This window comes from Lycorma delicatula, chromosome 6, assembly GCF_047948215.1.
Source record: "Lycorma delicatula isolate Av1 chromosome 6, ASM4794821v1, whole genome shotgun sequence".
NCBI classification, from domain to species: Eukaryota; Metazoa; Arthropoda; class Insecta; order Hemiptera; family Fulgoridae; genus Lycorma; species Lycorma delicatula.
The window spans coordinates 36557137-36581260 of record NC_134460.1 but is presented as its reverse complement, the minus strand read 5'-3'; the positions used below and the strand labels follow the sequence as shown (position 1 = coordinate 36581260).

The 24124-nt window shown below is 29.4% G+C and overlaps 1 protein-coding gene across 1 annotated transcript; it reads right to left on the bottom strand.

The window, feature by feature from the left end:
• Positions 1 to 2772: 2772 nt before the first annotated feature.
• LOC142326507 (adenylyltransferase and sulfurtransferase MOCS3-like) lies at positions 2773 to 13518 on the bottom strand. The gene is made up of 4 exons (XM_075369085.1): positions 13482 to 13518; positions 11632 to 11752; positions 7518 to 7819; positions 2773 to 2798 (listed from the first exon to the last, which is right to left on the bottom strand). The coding sequence occupies exons 1-4, from the start codon at positions 13516 to 13518 to the stop codon at positions 2773 to 2775; spliced, it is 486 nt and encodes a 161-aa protein (XP_075225200.1).
• Between the last annotated feature and the right edge of the window lie 10606 nt (positions 13519 to 24124).

Below are 24124 nucleotides of genomic sequence, written 5' to 3'. Positions count from 1 at the left end.
ACGTATTCTTCAAGCGAGCGATAATTACCCTTATTAAAATCTGCAAATAATTTAAACTTAAATTTAATAGCGGATCTCTGTATAAAAAATTCAAAACATCTACTGCAGTTTAACTTACGCGTGGAAATTAACAGCGCATTTGTTTAGTATATGTTGTTTTAATACCCAAATGCTATTTTAATTACTTTAAACGAAGGTTGAGAATTTGGTATCCATCACGATAGCGATTCGTTTTTACAATCCGTAGACCACTGATTTCAGTAATAATAGGGCCCTTTAATGAATTTATTTTCTAATTACCTTTGAAACTTATTATTATTTTCAACGATTTGTTGCAATAATAAAAATTCGTTCTTTGTTTAATTGTTTTTTTGGTCGGCCGATGTGGGGGTCGTGTAGGCTTTTGATTAAGTCGAATCTTTTACGACCGGCTCGAATAAGTGCTTCGTTCAAATTTATTTATTTTAGCGTCGATTCATCGTAATTTTCCGCACTCATCCTATCGCATTTACACTTAAACTTACGCAGACTGTGAGAGGTAGTAAAACGTAACAAAAATCGCAAATATTATTTTAGGTTTTTGGATCGTTTGTAATCGGTAATTTATAGTTCGCCCTCAAAAATTAGTATCGTTGGTGTTATATCGTACGGAATGTAATTCCGTAGTCGTAATATTTTTATTAGGTCTGCATATTGCTTATACTGTATGTATTTTTAATCGCTTAATATGTTTCACGTCCGTTTTATGTCGTTCTTTTTCGTATTAACCGAATATATTGGCGTACGAGTGTAGCCGGCCGAATTAATTGTGTAGTGAAAGCGAAGGGGCGATGTAACGAGAGAGAAAGGAAACGACAATAGCTGTATTTTTCAGACGTTAAATTTTATCGATAGTTTTATTTGAGTTACGTGTTTTATTATGACGTTTGATACGCAAAACATACGTTATGAAAACGGTTTAGGACGGTTTTTATTACTCGGCAACTACTCTGTATACTAGACTTGTTTTCTACAATTCCCGTTGAAGAGGTATTGAACATTACGATTAGGGTTTTGATGCCCAACGCATTATACAAATTACATACTACTCGCGCGCGCATACACATATACACATACACACACAATCGCCTCCCTTTTCGCTCTCTTTCTTCCTTCCTTTCTGTTACCGTTATTAGTTCGATTAAAAATAAGAGATAAGCAAAATATATAAGTATATATTGGGTTATACGTAGGTGGGATCCTGATCTCTTTTTATTTTACTACATCCAGTTATACCGCTCTGCTCGTTGCTCTTCAGCGATACAGATAAATACAAATAGAGATTCGAACTGTGATTTACGTTTACGAAAAGCGACTTTACTGTAGTCGGGCTTATTTTAAAGACGTATTATTTTAGAGTTTTCCAGTATTTTTATGAAAATCTTTCTTGCCTTCGTAACCCCTTTTCCATCTCGTTTTTGAAAAAAATAACTACATAACGTAACAGTGTCGCTAATATACAGAATTTAGTCCAAAAACGATTTTCATACCTTTATTAAGGATCTAAATAACATTATTTTAAACATCCGCTAAATTGGCGCCTACCGTCGGAAAAATGTTAAAAATAATTAAACGATAGTCAAATTAAAAGAATTCGACTGTCGTTTATTTTGTTAAGGACTATTTTTTTACGTAATCTGTTAACGAAGTTAACAGATTAAAGGAATTAAAATTATTAAAGGAACTCCAACGAATTCCTTTTATAATTTATTTTTAGATAATAAGCGAAAAATTGTACGGTTTTAATGGCAATTTACAGTTTTAGCTAGGGGTTGTTTCTGTATTAAATAAAATTGAAAAACCGCTATTCACGCAGGAAAAAAACAAGATCTAATACGGTGTAAAACTCATTTTTTTCAACGGTTTTCTTACGCTCGAAACCGGTAAGCTGAGTTCTTTATTTTTTTGTGCCGTTAACGTTAGAACATGTCCTGAAAGTTTTTTATATTTTTATTGAATATCTCTTTACATTCCTGTCTTTGGAAGTTATCGACGTTTATTTTCTTCTGAAATTTTTTCGATTAAATTTTTTCATATCTGAAAAGGTAAAGAAAATTCAATTTCAACCGCCGCTCCCACCGTGTAACCGAAAGTATAACCGTATTTTCTTCGAAAATTCTGTAAAAAATAGACGTGTTTGAAATCCAAATTAATCGCTTAAATGCAAACGCATGAATTAATGTTAAGGTATAACAGTAAATATAAAAGATTATTACAAAACGAATCGTAATTTCGGTATCAAAAATTATTTTGAGCATATCTTTTAGTATACGTTGAACGGGAAGCCGATGAATCTTGTTTTTAATTAATATTATTTAAAAATTCACGAAAAGAGTCTTATTTTTCCCGTAAAAGAAATTCCTTTTATTGTATTTCAAATAAATCGGTCGGGAGATTTTTCAAATGATTTGTCAATTTATTAAAACGATAGCATAATATGGCCCTTTCTCGTAAATATAGTATCGAGTTATAAATGAAAACAGTTCCGTTGTGCGGTTTGGTAAAGATGGATACGGTTATTTTTTTAAGTATAAGTGACCGTTCTTTTTACAAAAATTGCACATTCATACAGAAAGCAGAAAAAAATTAGAAATATGGATTAGGAGATGTAAAATCTAAACTGAGTTTTTGATTCCTAGATTAGCGTCTTTTCTCATCTTAAAATTATATTAATCGGTTGATCTTCATAACTCCTTTAATTTTTCTAAATGTATTTAACACTTGAATTAATAATTAACAGCATTCTTTACCTACCCGTTCTGAAAAAGAAAACATGTCAAGATGCATTTTTCAATATTATGATGGACATATTAAAATATTTCCAAAATATTTTAACCGATTTGCGTGAAATGAAAACTGTTTGTAATGAAATTATTGGCTTATTAGATTTACTTTCTGAAATTGTACTAAATTTATCTTGAAATTATTCATTTACTGTCAAAGTTAACAAAGTTTGCGAATAATTCTCGTTAGATAAAAAAAAATATCAAAATTTGAAAAAGCAATCTAGTATATGGACTTTAAAAAATACATTTTTCAAACCAGAGTGGAACAATATTAAGTCCGTAATCTAGGACCCTGTAAACGCTTGCAAATCGGTAAATAACAAATCTTTTAATCCATTTTAGCGCCCCTAACGAGTGCGATTAGTACTACCGGGTGATTAAAAAAGGACTTCACAAATGTAAAAGCGTATAAAAGTTTATTTAGATAACTTACAAATTCGGTTGAGGCCTCATTTCATAGCAAAACATATCAAGTTTTGGCTCACGTAATTCATTAGTACCAGATTCGGTCTCCAGCGTTGTTAAAATAGATACTTACCGGTATGGAACGTGCTCGCTGTGCGTTTTGGTTTCACGGTTTGAAGTCATCGACTGCAGTTCAAGGTGGTTTTCGTAGAAAGTAAAGGGAGCATCTTAGTAGGCGTAAAATTTACTCTCGGCACCAAATCTTCATTGAAGTAAGTTGTTCTGTTAGACATACTAAATCGCGTGGGCTAGGACGCCCACGCGTCTGAAACTGCTGTTAAACAATTCGGAGAAATCTTTGCACGTAATCTGAAAAAAATCAACTCGACCTGCGTTACCAGAGAATGGCATTCTACAAACGACTGTTTGGCGCGTGCTACGTAAGCGATCGCACTTGAAGCCGTACAAACTGACTGCGATTCAACACATCGCAGATGACTACGAAGTTGCACGGCTGCAGTTTTGCGTGGAAATGATGAATAGATTTGCAGGCAACGATACTTTTTAAGACGATGTAATTTTTAGCGATGAGTCGACGTTTGACATGTCCGCCAAGGTGAACACCCCTAACTGCCGAATATTGGGTAGCAAAGACCCTCGTGAAGTAGCCAAAGCTACTTTTGTTGATCCGAGATTTAAAAAAAAAACCTCATTTGACGTAGAAGAAAATGCAAAAAACGGATAACCGATGAGGTTACAAATTTAATCGATTCAAAGCGAATGGACGTCGATACTCGGCCGTAAATAGAAATCTTAGAACCTCAGACACAACAAATCCTAACGATTGTCTTTGGAGTTTATTTGAAGAAAAATTACGAAAGTGCAAACAACTACTCCTGGAACAACCGGAATATTGCAAATACGACGGTATTTGGAAATGCCACGCTTAAATAGACGAAAAATTCCTTTGGAATTTTGGGAATTGTATAAAAATTCATTACCTGAATTATACCAGATAAATTTAAAATACTCCTGTTTACCTGCTACGTCACTTCTCTCAGAAAGAGTGTTATCCAACGCCGGGCGGCAAACCGATTTGCGTAGAAATAGACTATTTATAAAACATCCTGGACGAAATAAATTTCTCAATTTTAAATTTTATCGTGGAATTATAAACCGATTTATCTTTTATTACTTGTTTTTTAATTTAGGAACAAAAATTAAAACCGTAATCTAATGTGTTTTTGTGAAAAAAATTAATTAAAATATTAAATAGATTGTAAACTAATTTAAATATATATATTTGAAATTGATAGAGGACATTCCTATTTTGTTTATAGCGTGCACACTTCGGTTAAAAAATAATGTATAAGGGAATAGGTTACAAACGCAAAACGAAAGGATCGAGCGATTACATCTTCCGTTTAACTGATTTATAGATATTTTTAACGTACGTGAGAAGTCGGTTGAAAATAAAAACAAGTGAATGACGGTTTTATTTTTTATATAAGCAAAATAAGAACCTTTTACATAGGCGGCCGTAAAATGTCAGTATATTTTTTATTATCGTTATGAACGATTGTATAAAAAAAATCTCTCTCTCTCTCTATATATATATATATATATATTTAATAATGTCACTAGTAGTTTATACCGCTATTTAGAGATAGCAATTATTTTCTGGGAACCGTTTTAAAACGTATGTCAAAGTACAAAATTTTCAAGAAATTAAGAAAAGAAAATTTTCGTTATTTCATCATCGCCTATGCTCTTTCTACGATTACCTTTTGTTATCGCTTTAAATTTTTTTTTAATCGGCGAATGTTTTTTCGTTCTTACCGAATGCTGTTCCCGGTTATCGCTCGATCGAATTTGATCTTAAAATAGTAACTTGATGCGACAAATAATTAAGTAAAATAAAAAATAAAAACCCTCGGGTCTTTCTCAAGTTTTCGAAAATAAACTCTTTACTAGTATAAATAACCGCTAATACTGTTTGGTGTACCGTTATTTATTTCACACGTAAAGTTTTTTAATTTGTAAATTTTACTCCGCCTATAGTTTAGTTTCTATTTTTATCTTGTTATGTACGTATTCCGTTTGAAGGGCACGATCGTCTTTGTAGTTTATTCGCTATTGTTGTTACGTAACTTCCTGTTATATTTTATTGCATATCTCTGACATAATTTCATAAAAATAAAAATATCGACGGTCGTTAAAAATCATACTCGTGAAATTCTTTTCTATCGGCTAGTTTATTTGCTCTCGTTAATCGTTATTTTCTTTGAATCGGTTTCCTTTTTTCTTAATAATCGATCCGCTGCTCGTATTTTATGATTTACATAGTAGTGAGATCGATGAGATTTAAACTGCGGTTAAGTTTCCAGGTGTCATAAGGAAGCTACAGGTAAACTTTTTTAATGACGTTCAGTAGTTTTTGCGGTTATCGGGAACAAACGAAAAAAACGTCAATATATGTAGAACCGAGGTTAATTATATTTTTTTGCAGTTATGTATATTCTTCAACAAGACAGGATTTAAATTTCTTGCCGTTTATTTAAAATATTTTCACGTTATTTTACTACAAGTATGTAATTACTTTTCCCTAATATGTCAGCAAAAAAAGCGGTTTATTTGCTATATAATTTTTATCTTCAAATTATATTTTATAAGCATCACGTTTAATTTAAATATATTAGAATTAAGATTCGTTATTAATTATTTTATCCGATCATTTTATTTATAATTTTAAGATAAAATTGTATAATTAGTTAATGTATTTTATTTGAAAAATATATTCACGTCGGTATAAATTGAATGTAAAATATTCAGTGGAATATAAAAATTCATATTCTACTGATGAGCACAGATTAGTTCGTATTTTATCAGCGACTGAAATACAAAAAATACAGCTCTGTATAATTTTAATATTATATTTATAATTAGACCGTACGTACAGAATGTTGCGAAACGTATTCGCCAAACTCCAGAATCTGATTAAGGACACCAAAATGTGAAAAAACGTTCTGATCGACTTAAGTCCTACTTTACTTTGTTTTCCTTCTGGACGCCATTTTGTGATTTTCAAAAATTATTTCTCAGGAGCCGGTAAACCTACAGTAATTAAAATTTTATAAACGTCACCTTAAAAATTGGCGGCCATCTTAATTTTTTTATTCTTCAATATTTTTGTGATTGTTTATTTGATATAATTATTACTAACACAAAATTTATTAAGCATTTTATTTTGAAGAAAATGACACCTCATTTGTAAAATTCCGTTGACAAACAATCGAGTTATAGCAGACAATTAACCCGGCAGTACGATTTTGCTAGCTGATAATTTTTTGTCTGTTTCTATTTTCTCCATTAAATATCTTGGCACAAAATATAATCTTGGCACAAATATAATCTTGGCTCCAAATATAATCTTGGCACAAAACAAGATTTAGTTGTTAAATAATTCTCCATGATAAAAATCCTTTCTTCCATGTTCAAAACCATTCCTTCTTAATAAAAAACATAACCAAAAATAACTAACTGCTCACAAAAAAGAAATAGAAAATTATATCAGCTGATTATAAAACAACAACAATAGGTAAAACTGCCAACATTTTCATCTAAAATTATTGTATTAACTCTTCTAAAAAGTATTTTAGAAGAGTAATTTATACTACAAATAAGGGATGTAAGTTCTTTGTATTATACTGATGCTAGCAGCTTGTTAATAGTACTGAGATTTGTTATTAAGTGTCTGAGAGTGTGTCAAGCTAAATCTCTTTCCACACTCAGAGTATTTTTTTTTTTTTTAACAGCCATGACTTCCCTTAACTGCAATGAAATTTTTACTGCTACAGAACCATTAATAAATAACTTTATGAAGGATAATGTGTTTAGTATGTTTAATATACAATTTTAAATAATCTATCACGAATGGGTTATGATTACATTCTTGTATAAAGAATATGACAGAGTAAACTCAAGCTGATAATAGATGTATCCAACATGATATAAAATATGTTGACCATTTTTAAATTGAACATATCAATAAAAACATTTAGTTTTCTCAACTCAATGAAAATATTCTACATAATTTAATGCAAATAGCATGATTCAATAAAAATAGTCTGCATACTTCATTTTCAATAAGTGTTTCTATGTGCACTAACATCTATTTTATTTGAATTATCGCTTATTATACACATTGGTAAGATGTGTGACCTATCAATTTGTTTATTATCTTGTTACTAGATAAAAAAATATGCAAAATAAAATGATTATATTTACCAACTCCTAAAACACCAGCATCTGAGCAATTATTTACTGTCTCAGGTGGTGGAGGTTGAGGATACAGACAACGATAATACGGACCACCTTTATAGTTATAAACAGTTAATTGACCTTCCATCTGTAATGCACTACCAGAAACAAGTGGTTTACCAGATAAAACACAGGCATCATTTAATAAATAACGTGTAGCAACATTATCTGATGCATCAATAACAACATCAAATCTTTTTATTATTCCAAGTGCATTACTACTTTCTAGTGCACAGCAAAATTCACTAACCTTTAAATCTGTATTCAATCTAAAAAAAAAAATAAATAAAAAAGTTAGCAATAACGTAGCTGTACTTTCCTAAAGCATGTACATTATTAAATACATTTACAAAATTATTCCATTTATTTAATGCACCAACTTACATTATTAAACACATTTACTAAATTTTTCTATTTATTTAATGCACCACTTTAAATAATTTTTTTCATGAGTCTTAAAAGTGAAGGATAGTAATAACTGGAAAAAATATTTTAAAATTCACTTATCAGGACCCAAAAACCGAATCAATAGATCCATATCTTGAAAGAACTCAATAGATGAGTCCTCCCTACCAGCCTGGATCAATCCACTTCTACATAATTACCACTAGTTTTTAATACATTTTTATTTTTTATTGTTATTAAATAATAATAAACAATTCTTGAAATAAATTAAGTCTGAAAATATTTGTTCAGATGAGCAATAGAATGAAAAACATTAGTAGAAAATTTATTTATTTACAGAAAATTCTTGTAAAAATCATATTTCTAAATTTGTATACAATGAAGGGAGATCAGACTGTAGGAATAAAAATACAATTAAAGATAAAATTACATAAAGAAATACAAAGATGAAACCTAAATAATTATAAGTTTATGGAAATAATTTTCAAAAATACTGACCAGAAATTAGTAATTATTGTAATGATTAGAAAGTACATTATGCTAAAATATCAATTCACCATTTATAAATAGAGAAATAAATAGTATAAAAAATCTGGACAGAATGCATGAGAAAAGACAGGTGGGTATGTGTGTGTGTAATTGAAAGAGAGGAGTTTTTCTAGGGATAAACATATTTTTAATAATTATAAAAAATGTTTTTGAAGAAATTAATCCTGCACATAAGCGTAACCACAGTGGGGTGGGTGGAGCACTTGCCCCCCTGGATCATTTAGTCAAACAAAAAATTATAGGTCAATATCAACAGGTTATAATAGTACTGCGTGGCAAGAAAGCATGTTTGAATCGTGGCAGAAGCGCTCTCTGGTGAATGAGTAGGGGAACTAGCAGTTCAAGGTCTGGATGGTCAGTGGTAAAACTCAAAGATGAGTGATAACAATGGAGAAGAGAAATCAAAGCAGAATGATGGTGAAAAATACAGAATGTTTGAGGTTGAATTTAAAGGGAAAGTTCTAGTACCTTCTGTTCCCTATTTAAGTACTGCAGTCAGTGCAAATAAGTCAGTTGAGTGAATTGACTAATTTGAGCTAGTTCAGACCGCAATCCCGTAACAATAGCAATCTACAATGAATATTAGAAACTTTTTTAGCACAAAATTTATGTATCTATATTACTTTCATTTGAGTCTGAGCTGCAAAAGCATCTAATTAAAGCAACCTTAAATGTTCAAGAAATGCACAGACTGTTTTTTTGTTTGTAATAATAGTGATTTTGATATTGTTTTTATTATTGAAATTTTATGGAAAAATCATACAATACTAAATAAGGAAGTAATAACTAGTACACAACACTCCAATAATTAAAAAAAAAAATGATTGAAAATTGTAATTAGCTACTTTTGCTTAATTAGAGGGTTTTGAATTTTGAAATGTTTGATTTTGCTACTAGCTACTTCTGCTAGTTGCAAATAATAAAACAAATTTGTACAAAATATTAAACGTTTATAAAAATTAATATCAATCAATAATAAAAAAAAAAAAAACATTAAAATGTCGACAGCTAATAAGTAGTGAATGGTTCAAAATTCATAATAGTCCAATTTTTGTTGTGATCAAGTTCCATCACTACAAAAGTTATGTTAAACACAAACATTCTAACCTCAAACAGAACCATGTTTGTTCACTTTAATTTTGTTCTGTACATAGCCACAGGCTGTTAGACTTCACCATTCCACCTGTTTCTTTGTTGTTTTTTTTCTACTTATTCTAATATTCTTGTTTCTACTTAGACTAAATATGAATTTTTACTGATTTTCAAAATGTTTAACTTTTTGAAAAATTATTGTATAAAGATGATAAAAAACATTTTTAAGCTTAAAGTTTCTAGTAGAGTCTGTTAAGAAGCTTAAATTCTTAGTTGATTTAGTTTTTTTGGGAAGTGACTTATTTTACTTATTTTCTTTTAAAGTGACAAGAGGAAGCAATTAGATAAAAGTAGGAGCAAAAGTGATAACAACAGAGAAGAGAAATCAAAGCAGAATGATGGTGAAAAATCAAGTGGGTCTTCGCTACCGTTCTGGTGTACGGGATCAAATGAATTTTGATAATGATGTGGGTCATTGGCTTGGGCATTTGTTTAGTATGACCTCATCTCAAAAAATGAAAGTTTTAAAAAACTTGGTCACCATCTCAAAGTTATTACTTTGCCAAGGATGCTGTGTGCAAAAGAAAATTCAAATACAGCTGGTTGGCGGATTATGCTCCTTGGCTGGTGTAGAGAAATTAAAGGGTGTGTGTGCATTTACTGTGTGTTGTTTTCACCAACTAATGTGCATGGTGTTTTGGGTTCTTTCATAATGAGGCCCTTTACTCGCTGCAAAGACATGTACGAATTTGCAAAATCTCACACATCATCTCAATGGAACAAATCGGCAGCCACAAATATTTTGAGGCAGCAAAATATTTTGATGAAAATATACCTGCTGATTACAGAATGGAAGACAACAAGAAAACTGTTGCATCAATAATTTTGACCGTGATGTTTTGTGGTACATATGACCTACATTTGAGAGGCAAAGAAAATCATGAAGGTATTTTTGAAGATTGATCAAAATTGACGCTGTGACTACATTTTAAAAGAACACATAGAAAAGGGTACAAAAACTGCCACTTCTTGTCACCACGGATTCAAAATGAAATAATTGGCTTATGAGGCAATGTTGTTAAGAGACAACATCACTACTGACATAAAGAAAGCATGTGCTTACAGTATTTTGGCAGATGAAAGCAGTGACATATCAGGGAAAGAGCAAGTTTCTATTAGCCCCCTCGCCCAAAAGGAAGAAATTAATAAAAAAATAAAAACTGATTACATCACGTTACAATTATAAACTGGAAACATTAAAAATAAATAAAGCATGAAAAAAGTATTAATACTAAAACGTTTAGTGAAATCCTAAAGGTACAACATTCCATAAAAAAAAATTAATAGTAGAAAATACAAAATTCCATAGAAAAATGGAACAGCATAAACTAAAAATTGATCATTGCATGATATATTGTATGTAAGAATGTAGAACAATGAACAAATCAAGAAAATATATCCCACACTTTCATACTTATTACGTACCTTATTTTCTAATCAAAAAACATAATTAATTAAATTTGCCAAACCAGTAAAAGTTGTAAAAGATCACAAAAATTCACCTGAGCAAATACAGCCATATACTTATTCTCAGGTATTATAAAGTTAATTAAAAATATTAAATTTTCAAGTTGATAATATCTTGGGCTGTTGAAAAAGAATTGCTTAAACCTTCACAATAAAGACTTTTGATTATACGTACCTGATCAACAATTTATTAAGAAAAATAATATGAAAGATTAGAGAAAATAGGCTGAGAAGAAAAGATTAGGAAAGTTTCATTAAGAATTATAAAATGACAATAATAATTATCATAAAAAAAAAGATTTATGACAATTTTTATTAACAGAATTTGAATTTGATTACCAAATTCAAACTGTTGAGTTCTTCAATAACAGCTGCAAATCAACCCAAGGCAATTGTATAAAATAGATATTATTATTTTTTTAATCTAATAAAGTAGATATAATTTAATTTTATTTCCACTGATATATTTTATATTAACATTAAAAATTAAATAAAGGTTTTATGTAACCTTTTAAGAGCCTCAGCTGCAGATGTAACCTTTGGTTTACCAATACTTCCTTCATCATGTAGCAACTGACGATGTAAATTATTTTCTTCAACTACACCATAATCAACTAAACCAATATGACCTGAAAAGTAAATAATATATTTATTTTAAACAGCTAAAATTTATTTTTTCACAGATATAAAAAAATTAGTTCATCTGTAAAATGAATACTCAAAAACACAAATCTTTTAAATTATAAAAAGTAATCGGGTAAGTTTTAATAAATAAACTTGTAAACAGTAAACACAAAAAAAGATCAATTTAAAAATCCATATGTAAATTACTTACACATAAGAAAGAAAACAAACAAAAACTTTAAGTGTAAATCTCTCTGTAAACACATACTTTTATTCATAAAGTTATCCACGAATTTGATGTTAATTATAATACTAATAAAAAATATAAATTTTCAACTATACAGTTGAATGCTTGATTAAAAAATCGTTATTTTTGCCTCTCCTATGTCCAAAGTTGCATAAATGAGAAGAATCTTTTTCAGTAAAAAAATTGCAATTTATACTTCTTCAGATCCTCGTCCACACATACATCTTTGAAAATATTTAATTTTATCACTGTAAAAGTTTTGCTTCTTAAGAATTTTTGTAGAAAATTCTAATTCTTTAAAAGACATTAAATGAACTTTTTCCTTAAATAACGATAATTTAGTTGAGTGTGCTGGCTTATATACCAGTACATTTTCTCAGCTCTCTCACAGCCCTATATTCCTACTCTTAATTCGTTTTTTTTTCAATGAGAGACAATTCAAAGTAAACACATGTATTCACTTTCAATTGGAACATTTAACTTATTCATTTCATTGATTCTATTCAATGGCTAATTTTTTAATATCTGACATTAAAAATGTTGTGTTATTACTAGCAAGATTTCTTTTCAGAGCCGACCATACCATCTTGACTGGATTTAAATAAGGGTGGTAAGGTGGAAGTCACAGAACCTGATGCCCATGTTTTTTTAATAATTTATCAAAATGGTACTTTATTTTTGAATTTCAACGTGATTTAATTATGTCATACAATTGCAGTTTTAATATTACTTTATTAAACAGAATATTGTTCTTTAATAATCAATTAATCATGCCACTTTTCCTATCGTTTGAATTCGGAGGCTTCTCTAGAAGTGAACTGTGGTATGATGCATTATCAATAACAACCACTGACTGGGGAAAAAGACCAGGAATTAATTTTTCAGATGCCACTTCATGAAATTGTTAATATATAATATTTATATATTTATTATATAAATAATAGTCATCACTTTTTGAACTCATTTTTGGAATGAACCCCATTTCTCATCCAGCATGGATTATGATTAACTGATCACTTTTATTCCTGTACCACTGTCATCTGACCTCGAAAGGGACATTATTATATACAATTGGTCAAAATAAGCAATTGAAGAATTTTCTTTACTGAAATCGATCATTTTTCTTAAATATTCTATTCTCTTTCACCAGATGTCTTCTTTCTCAACCAAATGTTCCCTATTATTATCAGTTTTCCACCACCAACTTAAACCCTAACTCTTTCAGGATAGCCGCTAGTGTAGTTCTAGAACCTTTAAATCTAATTCTCTTTTGAAGTTCACGTAATTTATTTAATTTAGGCAGTTCATTATGTTTTCATGAAGCTCGTTAACTGTTCTTAAAATGCCTTGATCAAAACTGTCTTTCCCAGAACTGGTTTTGAACATTGTTTATATCTTTTGGTGTTCTGAATGAGGACGACTGTGATTTAGATTTAAGATCCTGCTTTTCTTTTAGAAGTTTTTCAACTTATGATTTGAAATCTCACAAGTTGCAGCAGTTCTTCCTTCACTTTTTGAATGCATATTTAATGTTTGTTATCTTCTAATTTTCCTAACTTTATAGATTATTTCTTCACAAAATCTTATACATTATTATAACTACTCCATAAGCTTAACTACGGAGCTTTTTATTCTAAACTATGGATTTAAATTCCGCAATGCAAAAAAAAAACTATAAACACTATAAATCTAAAAAAAAACCTTTAAATAATTCAATAGATTGATTGATTACTTGTTCTGCAGGAAGCACTGTGACAATGTTACAATTTTAAGACTTTGATTAAAGTTCAACTATTTCATAAATAAACCATTTTTAAGTAGAATTTATTTTTTTTTCTTTATTTAGTTTTATTATCACATTATTAGTAGTAAAAAGAAGTGGAGAATAGTTACATAAAACATTTTCATATCTTCACACACATGCACACACACCATGGCAAGAAAGGAAATAAAATTTAAGGGCTGTAGTTTTATACATTACATAAAACCTATGAGCATTAAAAAAAGTAAAAGATATATACTGCACTAACCAATTCCAGCGCCTACAAGTTAAAGAGCAGCAGGACAACCTAATCCGCCAGCTCCGATGATAAGAACTGAAGAAGTCTTAAGTCTGGTCTGTCCTAAAAAAATAATACATAAAAAACATAAAACAGATGTTTACTCTGAAGTTATTAAACCTGTTCACTCATTTTCATCGTTTTTTAGTTTTATAAATTAAATGCAGAGCAGCAGGAAAAAACCAATAAATAATAAACTTTTGATTCAAATACACATCTATTTTTATGATGTAAATTAAATACACTTAAAGTTATTCTTAAGATATGTAAAAACGTATCAGCTATATTATTAATGCTGTTATGTTTTCTACAAAAATGACACTGGAAATTAGACAGATATGTAAGAAAATGTGTGCTTGTGATTATAATGAAAACAAGGTTTAATCTGAAGATGAGTAAAATTGTATCTACATAGTGCAAAAGCTTTGAGAAGAATATTGTGAAGTCTAAGTGTAAATGTCAGAAAATGAGAATATCTGGTTGAATAGATATAGGACATCGATGGTGAATTAAAATTGAGAAGGAAATAATGTAAAAAATCAATAAGGTTATGTATTTAGATGAGATCAATAATATGAGTAGGATGATTGTTAACAGCTGTTTGATAAAAGTAAGAGATGAAAAAAGGATCTACAGAACTATAGTTCTGTGTACTGCTTTCTGGAACAGAAGCATAGCATGTAAATCAAAGGTATGATCAAACTTTTTGATAACAGAAATGAATATCAAAAGGAATATGAGAAAGATGATGCTGGTCAGATTTGAAAATAATGACATATGAGGTGGTATGTATCATAAAGATATTATGGATTATGTCTAACAAAAGCAGTAAAGATGACTTGATCTTGCGTGTAGGCTGAATGATTCAAGGAATCTAAAAAGATTTTACTTAGGGAGCCTGTACAAAGGAAGAAGACGATGCCCTCTGTGCTGCTGGAAGAAGAGAAAGAGGAAGCAATGGAAGGAAAAAGTTGATAGTGGAATAAATAACAGATTTACTAGGTAATAATATTGCTTCCTAATAATTAATTTTTCACTTAAATAAACTCAATTTTTTTATTTTTATTTAACACTACACATAAGCCCTTAAAATTTCTAAGTTTTGTTTAATGAAATCTTCACTAGCATGAATCACTACATAATAAATTCTGAAAATCATAATCCTACACTACACCTTATCTCTTTTTTAGAATACTGCTATCGACAAAATAATAACACTGATAAACAAGAATGATCATTGTTTGGTATCGTTCGTGTGTTCGTGTGTTTGTGCGTGCTGATGTATGTTGATGTGCGAGTGTGAAGTAGTGGGGATTCGTTGGTGCGTAGTTTAGTGCGTGGTGAGATATTGTGAAAGAAGGATGTGTGTGTCTTAAGCATTCATAGTGTTAAAATGTTACAATATCTTAAATATTCAAATGTTACATAGTATTACAATGTCTTAGTATTCATCACAATAAAAATGTTATACAGTCCACTATTGTATGTGTTCATTTAGTGAAAAAACAAAACAATCATTGCACAAAATAGATAATGTAAATAAAATAAATACCTCTTGACCGAGTCATGGTATGACATAGAGTTATGAATGTTTGATGAAATAATATTTGCTGCAAACAACACAATGCAATCATGATAGAGTGAATTCTGCTATTTTGAAAATTAACCTCATGTGAGAGCTTACCCCATCACTAAGCAAGTTATGTGGAAAACAATAAAAACTCCTCAATTCACAATAATATTTGTTGCATACAGTAAATATAAGTATTCTGTGAAGTATTTATGATCATTTTACAAATACAACATAAAAATTTTTAAAATGAATAAAACAAAAAGCTTTAAACTGACATTCAATTTTCTTAAATTTGAAAATTTAGCAAACCAAGTTTGCCTACATACTTCTGTGTTCAATTTTTGTCATTCTGATACACTTACAGGATCTATGTTATATTATTTGAAACAAATGATTGCATGTGGAAAATAGCAATTTCACAAAAGAATTTTTCTTTTGTTTGTCTTAAAATGACACAGTCATTATAAATGATTAAAAAAAATTAAGTCATACTCATATAATAATAGTACATTTTTTCAGTTCATTAAAATGTAAAATCATTTTAAATAATACTAACGAATTCTATTTGTATATATACCTTTAACACCAATATCTGGAACAATAATCTGTCTACTGTATCGAGCTATCTCTTTGTTGTTTAATGAATTTGTTTTAACTTCATCACCACTTCCAGAAGTCTGTAAAGATTTACAAAACAGGTTTATAATTCATATAGAACATTCAATATTCTAAACTTTATTTAAATATATAGTAAACACTCATCATCACAGGTGAATTCTTCTACCGTGAAAATTATCTCCTATGAGAGTTTATACCCATCACTAAGTTATAGAAAAACAACAAACAGCTCTTCACACCACAAAATCATAATATTTTATCTAAGTTGACTATTTCTTTTTCTAACATTAGTGAATTACAACCTATAGAAATGAAGAGTAGTTTTTTAACCATTACTACACTGAAATTAAATTAATTTTTTATAATTAAATATTTATAATATACACTTACCTTTAAGAACATATTTTAAATTTAAACTTTTCCCTTTTTTGGACTTAATAACTAAATCTTTACTAACTTTTCTGTTGCAGTTTTAAAAAGGCATTAATGTACAAGACCAATACAGATGACAAACTTGACACTATCTATAAAAGAAACAGGGGTCTTGTTGATTTTCACAACTTCACCTTGATCAACAATAATTACCAGATTATTTAATAGTGAATTGGCCTGATCTTTTCACATATAATTCTTTTAGTTTATTGCTATGTTAGACATGGTGAATTCATACATGCGAAATTTGGTGCTAAGTACACATCTCCTCATGCACAAATGTTTTAAAAATACAGTAACGAGGGCAATCTATAATTCCAGCCATGTTCCCTTTTGTAATTTATCTGCTCAAAGACAGAATTGTTTGCTGCAGTGTCATCTATCTTCATTTATTTGAGAGAGGTTATATCATAAAATGAACTTTTCACATTCCTGGTTTGCATATAAAGTAAATCTTTCTTTCAAGTACCAGAAGCAATAGATTTGTCATGCATGTCATGTATTAGTTATCAATATGACATATTCATTTTACAAATATAAAATCAAAGTAAGTGAATGAAAAATCACTGTTTGTTTTTTTTTTACCTTTGAAATAATCTATTTAAATTTCTAAACATGGTGAAAATTAGCCTGAATATATTTGTTTTTAACAACTAACTAAATAATGCTTTCAGTCACTCTTTCAGTAATCTACAGTAACTTAAGCTGCTGTATTGACCCTGATATCAGCTGATGCTGCTGCCAGTGGTTTTTAGGGTTTTTGTATATTAATTATATAATTGTTTTGTTTTATTTTTATACTCCAGGGTATATACTGCATTATTCTACACAAAGATTACCAGTCAAACAGGACAATTACAAATAACACAAATCATCCACTGACATTGAGAACAGCCTTGGTATTATCATATAAATAAAAGAAAGGACTGTAGTTCATCAAATTAAAATATAATAATAAAATATACAAACACAAGAATAGCCAAAAATGATGTATGAAATGAACAGAGCATAGTAATTTTAGCTCATCTCTAATTATGTATCCACATTTTAAATATGCAACTTCCTTACTATAAAAGGTTGCCAGCAATAGCTTCAGTAGACACTAGTGTGAAAAGAGCAAGCAATTCCAGTACCACTCACTACAGATGTTTGGAAGTACAACTGAAAAAATTTTGAAGTTATAAAAAACATTCTTTTATTAAATTTGTTTTATTTTGTCATTTCAAACGAATATAGAATTAAATAATTTTCATCAATGGCTGTCATGGGCAAAACTTTGCAAACGTGGAATAATTACTGATGCAAAACAGAAACTAACACAAATGTTATTTTTGACATATGGAAATAACTTAGTATTAATAACAGTAATAAAAAAGGATCTTTTAAAATTAAAATCAAAATTTTGTAAAAGCATAACCAATAATTTAAAAAATTCCTATATCTTCTAATATACTTTTACCAACTTAATTATACAAATATGTACAGTCGGTTGATTAATAATTAAACATAAAATATAGAGCTGAACAAGTTCAGAAGGTTCACAACCAAACCTTTGTGTTATAATGCAAAAATATTTGTTCAGAATAAAGTATAAAAAATTAAAATTCTCAAACAGGAGCACATGAACATGAACAAAAGCATTCACGACAACGGATGAAGACAATGTAATAGTTTTAACACCTACTGGTATCAGGAATTGTATAATAATCAATCATTCCATGTCAACAAAATTTTATATTCCACGTCAGAACGTTAAAATTAGGTGATCTAGAACTTCAGCATGAGCTCAATAAAGATCACCCAGAAGACAAACAAGGGAATGATAAACCTAAGTTGCCCTCCTGAGTACAATGTACACTATGTAAAAATTAATATCGATCTGTGTATTAAAATTTAAAGTACAGAAATGCAAGAGGATTTAAAATTTTATATACATAACATTCCAGAAATTCAAGTTCATAATCCATTAAGTCTGAGTAATCTAAGTTTTTGATATTTTAAACATTTTCATAAATTCGCAAACACATTGTACATAAATCCATTGAATAATATTTAAGCCTTCATGGTTGTAGTTAGTATTCCACGCAGTGCAATGGGTGATGATTTAAGTTTATGTACTAAACTGCCCCTAATCTTAATAGGAGTTATAACAACAGCAATAAAATCTGGTGATTGGGAGTCTAGTTGTAGGTAACAGTTCATGTCTTTAAGTAATAGACAGGGGAATGGCCATTGGTAAGATAATTATGAACATACCAGAATCCAAATATGTATTTCCAGAAAGGTAATATTTGTATCTGATGAGTGGTGGAATGCTGTTTTAGGAGGGGCGGATCAACTAAAAAAAAAAAAAGAAATAATACCAAGCTTATGAAGAAACTCTATTAGAGATAAATATCAGTCACCTGCCTACAAACAAGCCAATTAACCTGTCTCTGAAAGCATGTAACTGTATTGTAGGTGCAACATAACAAGTGAGTAAGTGTACAGAGGAGAGAAAAACTCCTATATGATGGGAGCAGCCTTCTCAATGGTTGTGTGCCAAGTAACTGATGACAGAACCAAAAACTTAAAGCTTACCTATTGTAGGCTTTGAGTACTGAATAATGAAAAACCTTGAAAAATGCAGGTTACTTCAATAATGCTGATCAATATGTGTAAACCTTTTCAGCAGTAAAAACTAAAGAGTGTATGAAGAAATAGATAATTTGATCGAATAAAGGAGATGTTAATTAAACAGTACTAGAACTGGAGTGCTGCAGTAGGAAAATATAGAAGGGAAAGTAATCAGAGATTACGTGCTAAATCACAAAAATGAAAGAGCAACTAGGCTTCTCAAGAATTTTACAATGCGTATAAATTAGTGATTATAAACATCCAGTTTAAAAATCATAAAAGAGCACAAATATGAATGAGATCAGGATGTAAAAAAAAGATATAAAATAGGTTATATAGTGGTTAGACAGAAGTTTAGATGATTAGGGCTTAGGGCTTTTATGAAAGGGGTTAAGATTAGGATTATTCCAAAAAATAGATTCATCATAAAATAAATAACAATGTTATCTTAAGTTACTTTTTTACATTTTTACAACTCAGCTGAAATTATTAATTTTTAATATTATCATATATATGGCAGTCAATTCATATTATATATTCAACAAATCACGTATAAAGTTGGCTCACTTTTAATGAGGTCAATGAATGAAACTTCTGACAGTTATGATCTAACATAATAATTGAACTACAATGTTCAACTAACAAATTAGTTTTAATAAAAATATATTACTACAGTGGCAGGTCAGTTTGTACATACAACTCAAAACCTATATGTTGATCTAACTTAATGAGCATTCCAAACTGTCTGGTCTCCTTATAATAATAAGTCACATATATTATTTAAGGTACAAAAAATTAGTGGGAAAGTATCAAATAAGAACAGAGAATGATAGGGGAGAAAAAGGCTTAATGAATTTAATAAAGATAATATAATTTTCATTATCATTTCTTGAATTAAAAACCACAAGACTGCACACATGAGTGTATTCTGGATAAGTGTAATTAGTTTTGTAGATATAGAAAAACCATTCAATTGTATCTAAAAATCCAAAATATAGATTGGAAAGAAAGATAGTTTAAAGAAATTGTCTCCAAATCAGAAAATCCTATGACGAGTTTTCTGATGTAGGAAAAACATTAAGACAGGCTGTTCCTATCATTTACATTGTTTAGTATATAGTTGAAGATGTATGATATCAATTTTTTTTGGAGATGAAGCACTGCATATTCAACAGATGATTTCAAAATTAGAAAATATTATGAAAAAAAAGTATGAAATTAAAATGAATATTAGTAAATAACAAAGTAATGAACATAGGAGCCAATGAATATCAGCATACAAAATGGAGGAATTGAACAAGTATTATAGTACAAACAATTAGGTACTATACTATGTTAATAGAAGACTACAAAATAGAAAATGAAATAGCAGTAGTTAAGGAAGTATTTAACAGAACAAACTAATGTTTTAAAATCAAAATAATGAACACCTTTGCGTAAGCAATGTGTAATACACACTGCTTCAACTTAGTTGAGGATTGAAAAAAATATGCATTTTGTATTTGTCTTTGATTATTATACTTTCAAAGGTTCTAGATTTGAAACCCAGTCTGGTTTCGCATTTTGGTAATACTGAGCAATTGCTTGATCAATGTCAAATTTGGGTTAATGACTGTAAAGTTGAAGATCATAATAAATTAAATGTCATTCACCGTGCACAAAGCAATTAAGAAGACTACCTCAGTTACCACTTGAAAATTGGTGATAGAACAAAATAACTGTAAGACCTGGTAAGATCATAACATTGAACATTTTTTTCTAAATAAAATCAATAGTTTGTTTCTAGCTTTGATTCAATTGTTTTTATTTTTTTTATGAAACAAAGACAGCTGCTTGTAGAGAAATCACATATAAGCCTCACTTAGTGTGGTTGAGAAAAAGTCCAAGTGTGAGCAGTGAAGTGACTAACCTTGATTTGGCTTTTGTTTTGGTTTGACATCTGCTGTCTGCAGGCAGGCGCGCAGGTCAGAAGTTGTCAACCCTCAACGCATAAAATTTCCCTAAATTAGAGTGAAATTTGTCTTCCGAAAAATAATGTTTACATTATTTACCAAACCGGGATAATTTAATATCCTGAAAATCCTTCTCGGGACACCAGGACGTTGAGGATAAAACAAGTGACAGTCCCAAAAATCAGGACGTACAGCAACTCTATTCATGCAGGATGGAGCCAGACCACTCACAGCTAATGTTGGTTTAGACTTTTTGCATGAAACTTTTAACGCAAATGTCATTTCAAACCGATTTCTAACAATGTAGGAGTTCATGTTGATGAATTTGCTAGATGTGATGGTGGTCATATTGAACATATGATAAGCAGAACATAATCTCCAGGTATATACTAAACACATTGTATTTTACTTTTCTGTATCGCGATTCAAATAAATATTTTTTAACAAAACCAAATGTTAGATAATTTCGTGCACCACTCTGTATACATACTCGTATATATTAAAAATAACGGCAAAATATTAAAAAAAAAAAAAAAAAAATAGATTAACAAAAATTATTAGGTAATGACTGCAAATAGAGTTTCTCAGTATTAAAGTCATATTCTTAATGTCTGTCTATTTTGTCTGTATAGTAATATATGGCTAAAATATGACTGTTTCATTAACTGATAAACATTTTATCCAAATTCATCCTTGCAAAAAGATGAATTAAATTAACTTAAAATCACATATTTGGTCATTTCTTTTATCTTTTTATTTATGTTAGGGCTTTTATTGTATGTACTACTTTTCAATAGCATACTAATATAATGGTGTTCATTACTTTGCTAATGATGTTTTCTTGATCATGTTGTTGCATTCTCCTGGTGGTTTTCTGTAAATTCCTAACTGAAGTTTCTTTTCAATTTTTTTTTGATGTTCATATCCAAAATTATTTTCTATTTCCTTTGTGTGTACTAAATTTTTATGACAGATATTGAGTCTATATCAGTCTGAATTAATTTAGTTTGTAATTTAAACTTTATGAATAAATTGCACTATGAACTAGAATATATTGATTTGTGGTTTATTATTTTTTAGTCATTGGATGAATTAAGCAGTAAGGCGGTTCCTGATAATATAAATCTGAGAAGACCATTACATTTGGATGAGCCTTTAGGTAATACATTTTTAATGGCTTTATGTATTTTTTAAGAATTTTATTTAAATCCTTTTGACAACACAAATGTTTTCAGCAAAAGTGCTGCTGTCATTGTTGCACTATGATTTCAATTAAAATTATTAGTGGTAATTTTTTTTTAAAACCATGTAAATAAGATGTCATCACACACACACACACACACACACACACACACACACATACATGCATACATTCATACATTCAATCATATATATATATATATATATATATATAATAATGTTATTTTTAAACAAATAACATTAATTTAGTTGACAAACAGATCTGGTTCAAAGATAATTTGGATGACAACTTATATATATAAAAGAGATATTCCAATTAACATTTTATTGTAAAATGTATCTGTTTCATTTTTAGTTAATCATAAAATGATATGAAAATTCTTTATTGGGCTTTATGTTTTAGAGACCTAACAAAATATAATAAGCATTAGTATTGCAATTAGTCAAAATTTTGGGGATCTAACTTCTTTAATTTCTGATTGTTTTGAGTTAAAAAAAAAAAAAAGGGTAAAATTCTGTAGGTGTGTATTTGTTTGGGTGTTGGCATTTATCTACCATAATGTGTCTAACATACATTCATGAAATTTCATATGATAACCTGCATATACGTAATATCGATGATGTTAAATTTTAATGAAAATTGAACAAGGTGGTGGAATTAATTACAGCTAAGAAAGTTTTGTAACCGTACTTTCAATTAAAAAGAATTGTAAAACAAAATATAAAAGCACAAACAAACAAAACCAAATAAAAATTTCACCAACACCGATCAGGACTTTTAACATAAATGTGCAGAGCTGATTTAGTGTAAAAGATTTCAAGCCATCAGTTACTGATATTACTTTGCTTTGTGATCTTGCTGCTACTATAGATATTATTAAAATATTTTAAAGAAAAAAAATTGTGAAAATCTTGCAGTTTATTTGAATTTTATCCCATCATATTTTTGTTTGTTTTTTGATGAATCAAATATTTTTATACTTCTGTTGATGCAACACATAATGTCTGTGGAACTCAAAACTTGTTCCACAAGTGCAATGTGTGAATTGAGATATACAGAATGTTGAGGGGATATCTTGAGATATAGCAGGTTGCAGTTCATATCTGAATAATGTCTTAAATTTTGTGACATAAATGAAATGCCTCACTAAAATCCTACATCCTCCCAGGATAAGTAGGGTATCCTGAGAATGTCTTAAAATTCAAGTAAATATAGAAAATCCCTGAAAATTTTTAAATTTATCTTTTTAATTTATCAATAATAAAATTTAATATTATTAAATTTAAGTTTACAGAATCCCTTTGATTCTTTGAACTCCCATTCTCACAGAATTTATGTAGCATAATTTAATTATAGGGAACAGAACTGGTTAACGGGCTATCAATGTTATTATATTGTTATATGCGACTAACCTTGAATATGTTGTCATCTAACAAACAGAATAACATAAATTTTACCCTTGATCGTGTAAATTTGAGGTGACCATTACTATTTTCTACCCAGCACATTAAATCGAAAATTCCTAATCCAAATTGAAAACAGTTTGTTGGTCTTTTCTTATAGTTAAGGACTCTTTGTAATACTTGAATAACTCCCAAATAAAAGTTCATAATGCTTAAACAGTTAGTTTAATTCTTTTCTTTGTAGAGAGGGGCAATTCCTGCAATACCCTGATTGC

Excerpts from the sequence above, each read along its gene's own strand:
- LOC142326507 (XM_075369085.1), bottom strand. The coding sequence starts at position 13,518 with ATGCATTCAAAAAGTGAAGGAAGAACTGCTGCAACTT. Across the intron at positions 7,820-11,631 it reads GCAGCTGAGGCTCTTAAAAG|ATTGAATACAGATTTAAAGG; the intron begins GTTACATAAAAC and ends TTTTTTTTTTAG. Across the intron at positions 2,799-7,517 it reads TGCTGGTGTTTTAGGAGTTG|AACGGGTAGGTAAAGAATGC; the intron begins GTAAATATAATC and ends TTTCTTTTTCAG.